Source organism: Gossypium hirsutum, chromosome D06 (assembly GCF_007990345.1).
Source record: "Gossypium hirsutum isolate 1008001.06 chromosome D06, Gossypium_hirsutum_v2.1, whole genome shotgun sequence".
Lineage (NCBI taxonomy): Eukaryota > Viridiplantae > Streptophyta > Magnoliopsida > Malvales > Malvaceae > Gossypium > Gossypium hirsutum.
In genome coordinates, this window is record NC_053442.1 from 61,269,526 (window position 1) to 61,278,793 (window position 9,268).

The window sequence follows — 9,268 nt, forward strand, 5'->3', positions numbered from 1 at the left end:
GAGATAGACTAAAGGCAGCTTCAACAGATAGAAATAATATACAGATTTAAAATGTCGGGATATTGAGTTTCTATTGGCGACAAAATAAATTTGAAGTATTGCTTCGGAAGAAATATTAAGATTAGGTTGAAAAAAACTGAGTCCTCGTTTTATTAAGTCGTAAGAAATTATAGGAAAAGTTGAGCCAATTGCCTATTGCTTAGTATTGCCTTTGAAATTACAAAGGATTCATGATGTTTTTCATGTTTTTATGCTACGAAGATATCAATTAGACCATTCTCATATTATTTCGACAGAGAATATTAGCTCAGAAGGTAAGACAGTTACGGAATAAACATGTTTCCTTAGTGGAAGTGTTGTGGAGAAGTCATAGTGTAGAAGAAGCAATTTGGAAACCGGAAGAAATTAAGAGATCTCAGTACCCCATCTCTTTTCAAGTAAATTTCGAAGACGAAATTTATTAAGGGGGGAGAAATGTAATGACCCAAAATTCATGGGCATAGGAAAAGTGCAATATCGGGCCTCCATCTTAGTGAAATGGATCTGTAAATAATTATTAGAAATATTTATGAGACTAGTGGTGTGCCTAATTAGGTTCTAATTAGGTGAATTTAGCTTAATTAAGAGTAATTAAAAAAAATGACTAAAGTGAATAAAGAGTAAAAGTTGAATTGTAGATTAAAATAAAATAAAAAGGATCAAAATGACAAATAAGCCATTTAGAATAAGTTGAGGCGGCAAACAAAACAAAAATCTTATTATGTTAAATTAAAAAATATTTTTGTTTGTAATAAATATATAAATTGTAGATATTTTTGTTTGCAATAAATATATAAATATTTTTATATAATTAAAAGATATTTATTAGGTATTTTTGTTTGTTTGTAATATAATTATTACAATTACACAAATTTGAAATTTGAAGCAGTTTCATCTTTAAATATAAATTTCATTGCTTACTATTTAATATATGAAAAATTGAAATTAAGTCTTGAAGAATAAGGCATGCTTCCTTTTAGTTACCAAAACTAGCCTTCTTTGTGCTTACAATAAAGCAAAGCACAATTCTTTAATTTTTTCCTTTTAAAAGTCTCAAATATGCCACTTTCTCATATACCTTACTTCCTACCATTTATTCTAAAATTTTTTCAAAAAAAAAAAAATCAATTTATTGGTATGATATACTTAGACTACTAATTATTTACATTTAACTTACAAAGTGGATAATTATTTAATTTGGATTAAAAGAGTAATATTTAGATGTAAAAAACAAAATTGAATTTTGAAAAAGAAGTCCTAACTATTTAAGTTGTAACTATTAGTCAATAAAATTTACAAAATATTATAAACAAAATTGAAATTTGAAGAAATGATGAGTGGTAACTATTTCTTAATCGTTTGTTACAATATTAAAAATGAAAGAGAAGAAAGTTGGCATCTTTTCTTTTTTATTAAATATGAATTGCAATGCCTTCCACCATCTTCACCCTTCTTTTCTTTCTTTTCTTCCTACCTCTTTCTACCCTTCTCTTTTTCTCTCTTTCCTTTCTTCTTTCTTTTCTTCATTCCTATCATCTCCTTCCTCTTTTTCATTTCTCACAACCACACTAATTAATCGAGATGAAGAACGAGAATGAGAGTGCGAGTGTGAGTGTGAGTGAGAATGAGAATAAGAGCGAGAATGAGTTTGAGAATGAGAGTGTGAGTGAGGGTGACAGTGAAAGTGAAATTGAGAATGAGAGTGTGAGCGAGAATGAGAATGAGATTCAACATCCTTTTCATGAGGAACATCCCTTGGTGTTAGTGGCAGAGCAAAGCAATGAAGGTCTCAAAGCTCACTGCCATGGATGTGGGGAACTGCTTTCAGCTCCATGCTTCACTTGTATTCATTGCAATTATCACCTTCACAAGCAATGTGCAGAAGCACCACTTTCACTTCCTAATCACCCTCTCCATCCTGAGTGCTCAGCCCTTGGTTTTTTTCTTAGACAAAGACCATTTCCTGATGATGATCGGGTATATGGTTGTGCATTATGCAAGGAAAAACGTAACATGTTTTTTTATGAGTGTCGTAGTTGTTGGTTTTCCATTGACATCAAATGTGCTCAATTATCTTCTTCATTTAAGTTTACCCAACTGTCCAAACATGACATCCACCAACATCCATTGACCTTCATAGAAAGTCCCATGGCCATAGATGTACTCAAAAGATTGAACTGCTCCTGGTGTCATGAACCATTGATAGATGCTATATATCTTTGTCCTGACTGTCCATTTATCCTTCATAAGAAATGCTTTGATCATGAATTACCCCCTGAAATTGATCACCTTACACATCGCTTACACCGTCTTTTTCTCAACCGTAGTGATAGTGATTACTTGTGCAACCTATGCCAAAAGCAACATTCCGGGCCTTTTTACAGTTGTTCTCTTTGCCATTTTAACATCAACGTTGAATGTGCTTGGCCGAGGTCCATTGTTGAAGATAAAAGCCGCCATCAGCACCCATTCTCCTTGCTTTGGAGACGAGGTTCATTCATTTGTGATGCATGTGACACTGAGGGAAATTGTATTTCTTATATATGTTCAACATGCAGCCTCATGGTCCATAAGGATTGCACTTCACTCCCACGCATCATCAAATTTTCTCGACATGATCATTGCATTTTTCACAAATATTTTCTTGAAGATCTTACAAGGCATGATTGCAAGATTTGTTTCAATGAAGTAAAACTAGATCGTGAGAGTTACTCTTGTAGGAAGCCAGGTTGCAATTACGTTGTCCATGTAAATTGTGTCTTAGAGCATCAAAGTTTGTACGAGGTAATTAACGAAGAAAAGCAATGTGAGGAGCTTAAAGAAAAATCTATGCAGTCTTCCATCATTCGTGTTATTGAGGTGAATGAAGCTGGGGAAGCTGCAAATATTGAACATTTGAGTCATCAACATTGCTTGGTGTTAGCAGGCAAGATGGAGGAGGAAATTGATAGAAAATGTGATGGGTGCATGCTACCTATCTCAAATATTTGCTATTATTGTTCAAAATGCCCCTTTTTTCTCCATAAAACCTGCGCTGAATTGCCAAGAATCAAGCAACATTGGTTTCGTCAAAGCAATGCCACCCTCAATTTCGACAGCTTCAATAGATGTAACTTTTGCAGTCAAAGTTGTAGTGGTTTCTTCTACAAAATTGTAGAATATTGGGACGTGTGCATAAGGTGTGCTAAAGTCGCTGATATCATTGAATGTGAAGGACACCAACACTTTCTCTTTTTTGATTTCAAATGCAAGAAGGAATGTAATGGTTGTGGCAAAAAGTGTCAGAATGGTGCATTCAGATGTGGAAAGTGCAGATTTGCTTTAGATTTTGGATGCTTAACATTACCACATTCAGCTCTTCACAAAATTGATGAACACAAGCTAAAGCTTACTTATCATGATGATAAGGAGCAAAGTTATTGTGATATTTGTGAGCAATATAGAGATCCAAGCCTTTGGTATTATTCTTGTTCAATCTGTGATACTTCTGCTCATCTTGAATGTGTTCTTGGAAATTTTCTATTTCTCAAGGATGGGAGCACACTTCCTAATTATGAACACGATCATGATCACGGTCTTAAAATTTTTAGGAAGGTTGAGGGCTTCCCTAAATGTTCTGAGTGTGGTAGGTTTTGCCAAGAAGAAATTGTCAAATGTAAAGAGTCTACATGCAATTATATTCTCCATTGCAAATGTCTAGGTTTGTGAGTTTAAAGCTTTGTGGTAAGTACTTTAGATGATTAAAGAGCTATTGTTTTCTTTGAAATCATCAATGCAATTAATTGTTCTTATTTCATGATTTTGTTTTCATTATTAACATCGGTTTTAATTGTCTTCATGGCTACAGATGTATTTTGCTCAAATGGAAAGCACTAGAGGTTTTATCCGATCCAAAGAGTTCACAAAGGATTTGACATTTCATTCCTACTTCTTCGACGAAGGATGCTCAAATTTTAAGTGTGTTTTGATTTAAGTGTAGGTTTGTTTAAAATTTGTGATTTATTGGATTTGAATTATGAAAATTAATAATTATTTGAATTATTTCTTATCTGAATTATTTCCGCAATGTTAATTAATTATTTTTACCCCATATATAATGAAACTTCTGGAAGCCACCAATTTCCCTTCATGCTAGATGCTTTTCTACCGCACTTGTTTATTTGACAAATAAAATGATATGAAGTTTTGAATACAATAATATAAAAAGAAGTTACGGAAATTATGTAAATATGAAGCTGAATTGAGTTCAATCTCAACTATAAATAAAGTTAATTCCAATATTTGGCCCAATTGGACATCTTAATTTCAAAATTATAAATAAAATGCATGGTACAATTTGAAAATTATAAATAGAGTTAATTCCAATATTTGGTACCTTCACCATGGTCAGGTTGAAGAGTTAGAAGAAGAAGAAGAAATTAAATAAACAACTAAACTAACCTTTTTATAAAGTTCATAATGTCAAGTTTTGTTTATTTTCATGAGCTTGATGGCAGCATAGGAATTGAGGATGCAGTACCACTTATTAAGTGAATAAAAGTTCAAAGGAACTAAGCAAAGATTTATTCACTCAACACCATCACCTTAACGAAAATAAGCACCCAAAAAACTTTTATGTTATAACGTATCACATTCAAATATTTTGGACAGATTGACAAACTTGAGGGGCATCTTAGCAATTACTTGTAGGAACAAAATTATAAATAAAGTTAATTTCAAAATATCCAATAAGGTATTTGCAATCACTTATGTCTATTTAAATTTATTTTATTATATTATATGAATAACATTCGTTTTTAACATTTTTAAAAAATTAATTAATAATCAAAATAAAAATATACTAATAATTGGGTGACTGATTATATAATTATCATTCCTATACATAAAATCTATTTATAAAGTAGTCTTCCCCTTAAAGTAGACAAAGCAAAGTGATTACTTTAATTTTGTTCTAGAAAAGTGACAACCCTAACATTGGAAGCTTTGAAGTCACTCTTACATATACCTTACTTGCTAGAATTTATGGTAATATTCCTTATTTTTAATAAAATATGTTGGAGGACTAATTCATAAATAAAAATATGTTTATGGAATATGATAATTTTATAATGAGATTTGGAGCTTCATGGGGATACTTTGATGTTCCAATGAAGATTAATGTTGATGTTTTTGCTTTCTTGCAAGCAGTTGGTACACAACTTATGTCTTTGGTGGTTATGTTTTCGAATCAAACTCTTTAAGTATATCATATGTTGAAAAAATTAACTATGAGATAAAAATTAAGACTAAAGCCGCTAAATTTTTCTAAAGAAAATCAATTTAGTTTATATACTTTTTTTGCGCTCGCTTTCAACATCAAAATATATTTTATTTTATATTGAATGTATTAAAATTTATATATCAAGTAATTAATTTTAAATTTTAAATAAATATAAAAAATAATATACTTTTTTCATTTTATAAAGCTATTTTTCATTTAAAACCTTTGAAGTTTTTTAGTTTTTTTTATATTGTAAAATCTTTTTTTATTGAATGTAATACAAAATTTATATAACAATTAATTTATTGTTTAAAATAAATATAAAAAATTAATATGTGCTTACATTATAATTGTTATTAAAATATATAAATAATTTATCAATATGTTTTTTATTAATTTCTTTAATTGTCATTTTCTTTGTATCTTCTGTATTCGTTTTGTGCAATACAAAAATACATTACAAATTAATAACGTGTTCAGTCTCATTGTTTTTTTAATGCAATATTGGTCAAATATCACTTTTGGTCCCTCTACTTGACACATGTTCAGTCTTTTTTGCATTTTATAGAAAATTGGACAAATATTGCTTTTAGTCCCTCTACTAGGCCTAAAATTACTTGAATTTCTACAATAATTTGGTACTGTTTTTTAATAATGCTTAGTCCAAATAGTTAATATTGATGATTACTGTAGAAACTTTTTTGAAATAAATTTACAAAATATTATAAACAAAATTGAAATTTGAAGAAATCATGAGTGGTAACTATTTCTTAATTAGCAAAAGTAAAATAGTTTGTTATAATATTAAAAAATGATTGATATGAAAGAGAAGATAGTTGGCATCTTTTCTATTCCATTTTACCATAACTTTCAATTAACCAAATATGAATTGCAATGCCTTCAACCTTCTACACCATTCTTTTCTTTGTACCCATCTCTTTTTCACTCTTTCCTTTCTTCTTTTTTTCTTCATCCTCCGCCTTTCTTTCATTCCTATCATCTCCTTCATCTTTTTCATTTCTCACAACCACACTAATTAATCGAGATGAAGAACCAGAATGAGAGTGCAAGTCACGACAAGTCGGTGCAACAGATTCAGCATCCTTTTCATCGGCAACATCCCTTGGTGTTAGTGGCAGAGCAAAGCAATGAAGGTCTCAAAGCCCACTGCGATGGATGTGGGGAACTGCTTTCAGCTCCATGCTTCACTTGTATTCATTGCAATTATCACCTTCACAAGCAATGTGCAGAGGCACCCCTTTACCTTCATAATCACCCTCTCCATTCCAAGCACTCAGGTGCAGGTCTTTTTCTTCGACGAGGACCATATCCTAGGGATCTCAAGGTATATGGTTGTGCATTATGCAAGGAAAAATGTAACATGTTTTTTTATCTATGTCGGGAGTGTTATTTTTCCATTGACATCAAATGTGCTCAATTATCTTCTTCATTTAAGTTTAGCCAACTGTCCAAACATGACATCCACGAACATCCATTGACCTTCATAGAAAGTCCCATGGCCATAGATGTATTCAAAAGATTCAGTTGCTCCTGGTGTCATGAACCATTGACAGATGCTACATATTTTTGTTCTACTTGTCCATCATTCATCATTCACAAGAAATGCCTTGATGAGTTACCCACTGAAATCAATCACCCTTCCCACCACATACACCCTCTTTTCCTTCATTATAGTGATCGCAACCATTTTTGCAACCTATGCCAAAAGGAACATTCTGGAGCTTTTTATGGCTGTTCTCTTTGTCATTTTAACATCAATCTTGAATGTGCTTTGCTGAGGTCTATTGTTGAAGACAAAAGCCGTCATCAGCACCCACTCACCTTATTTTGGAGACAAGACTCATTCATTTGTGATGCATGTGGCACTGAAGGAAATTACATTTCTTACATATGTTCTACATGTTGCACCATAGTCCATAAGAAATGCATTTCACTCCCACGCATTATCAAATTTTCTCGACATGATCACTGCATTTTTCACAAACATTTTCTTCAAACACGAGAGCTTACAAGGAAAGATTGCAAGATTTGTTTCAATGAAGTAAAACTAGATCGTGGGAGTTACTCTTGTAGGAGGCCAGGTTGCAATTACGTTGTCCATGTGAATTGTGTCTTAGAGGATGCAAGGTTGTACAAGGTAATTGAGGACGAAAAGCAATGTGAGGAGCTTGAAGAAAAATCTATGCAGTCTTCCATCATTCGTATTATTGAGGTGAATGAAGCTGGGGAAGCTACAAAGATTGAGCATTTTAGTCATCGACATTGCTTGGTGTTAGCAGACAAGTTGGAGGAGGAAATTGATAGAAAATGTGATCGATGCATGCTACCTATCTCAAATATTTTCTATTATTGTTCAGAATGCCCTTTTTTTCTTCATAAAACCTGTGCTGAATTGCCAATAATCAAGCAACATTGGTTTCATCAAAGCAATGCCTACTTCAATTCCGACAGCTTCAAGAAATGTTACTTTTGCAGTCAATATTCTAGTGGTTTCTTCTATAGAATTAGAGGATATATGGACATGTGCACAAGGTGTGCTGAAGTTGCTGATATCATTGAATGTGAAGGACACCAACACTTTCTCTTTTTTGATTTCAAATGCAAGGAGAAATGTAATGGTTGTGGCGAAAGGTGTCAGTATGGTGCATTCAGATGTGGAAAGTGCAGATTTGCTTTGGATTTTGGATGCTTAACATTACCACATTCAGCTCTTCACAAAATTGATGAACACAAGCTAAAGCTTACTTATCATGATGATAAGGAGCAAAGTTATTGTGATATTTGTGAGCAATATAGAGATCCAAGCTTTTGGTATTATTCTTGTTCAAATTGTGATACTTCTGCTCATCCCAAATGTGTTCTTGGAAATTTTCCATTTCTCAAAGATGGGGTCACAGCTTCTTCTTATTATCACAATCATCATCACAATCTTAAATTTTTTAGGAAGGTCGAGGGCTTCCCTGAATGCTCTCGTTGTGGAAAGTTTTGCCAAGAAGAAATTTTCAAATGTAAAGAGTCTACATGCGACTATATTGTCCATTGCAAATGTCTGGGTTTATACCATTAAAGCTTTATGGTAAGTACTTTAGATGATTAAAGAGCTATTGTTTTCTTTTAAATCATCAATGCAATTAATTGTTTTTATTTCATGATTTTGTTTTCATTATTAACATTAGTTTTAATTGTCTTCATGGATGTGTTTTGCTCAAATGGAAAGCACTAGAGGTTTTATCCGATCCAAAGAGTTCGCAAAGGATTTGACATTTCATTCCTACTTCTTCGATGAAGGATGTTCAAGTTCTAAGTGTGTTTTGATTTAAGTGCTGTTTTGTTTAAAATTTGTTTGAGTTTATATTATTTGAACTCACTATTACTTTGTGATTCATCTATGATATATTTGAGTTTGTAAAATTTGATTTTAGTACTATGTTGTGATTTATTGAATTTGAATTATGAAAATTAATAATTATTTGAATTATTTCTGCAATGTTAATTAGTTATTTAAACTATTGTTTTACCCCATATATAATGAAACTTTTGGAAGCCACCAATTTGGCTTCATGCTACATGCTTTTCTACTGCACTTGTTTATTTGACAAATATAATTATATGAAGTTTTGAATACAATAATATAAAAAGAAGTTACGAAAATTAATTATGTAAATATGAAGCTGAAGTGAGTTCAATCTCAACTATAAATAAAGTTAATTCCTGCTTCAATTAGACATCTTAATTTCAAAATTATAAATAAAATGCACATTCAGAACCATTTGAAAATTATAGAGTTAATTCCAATATCTGGTACCTTCACCATAGTCAGGTTGAAAAATTTAAATAAACAACTAAAATAGCTTTTTTATAAAGGTCATGAGCTTGATGGCAGCATAGGAATTGAGGATACAGTACCACTTATTAAGTAAATAAAAGTTCAAAGGAACTAAACAAAGA

At 31.7% G+C, this 9,268-nt stretch overlaps 2 protein-coding genes across 2 annotated transcripts; both read left to right on the plus strand.

Moving 5' to 3' along the window:
- The first annotated feature begins 1,485 nt into the window (after positions 1-1,485).
- On the plus strand, positions 1,486-4,172 carry LOC121218592 (uncharacterized). The gene is made up of 2 exons (XM_041096050.1): positions 1,486-3,762; positions 3,887-4,172. Exon 1 carries the CDS (start codon positions 1,621-1,623, stop codon positions 3,745-3,747), a length of 2,127 nt encoding a protein of 708 aa, XP_040951984.1. The 5' UTR covers positions 1,486-1,620; the 3' UTR covers positions 3,748-3,762; positions 3,887-4,172.
- Positions 4,173-6,224: 2,052 nt separating this feature from the next.
- On the plus strand, positions 6,225-8,805 carry LOC107944886 (uncharacterized). The gene is made up of 2 exons (XM_016878707.2): positions 6,225-8,396; positions 8,538-8,805. The coding sequence occupies exon 1, from the start codon at positions 6,345-6,347 to the stop codon at positions 8,385-8,387; it is 2,043 nt and encodes a 680-aa protein (XP_016734196.2). The 5' UTR covers positions 6,225-6,344; the 3' UTR covers positions 8,388-8,396; positions 8,538-8,805.
- Positions 8,806-9,268: the final 463 nt, after the last annotated feature.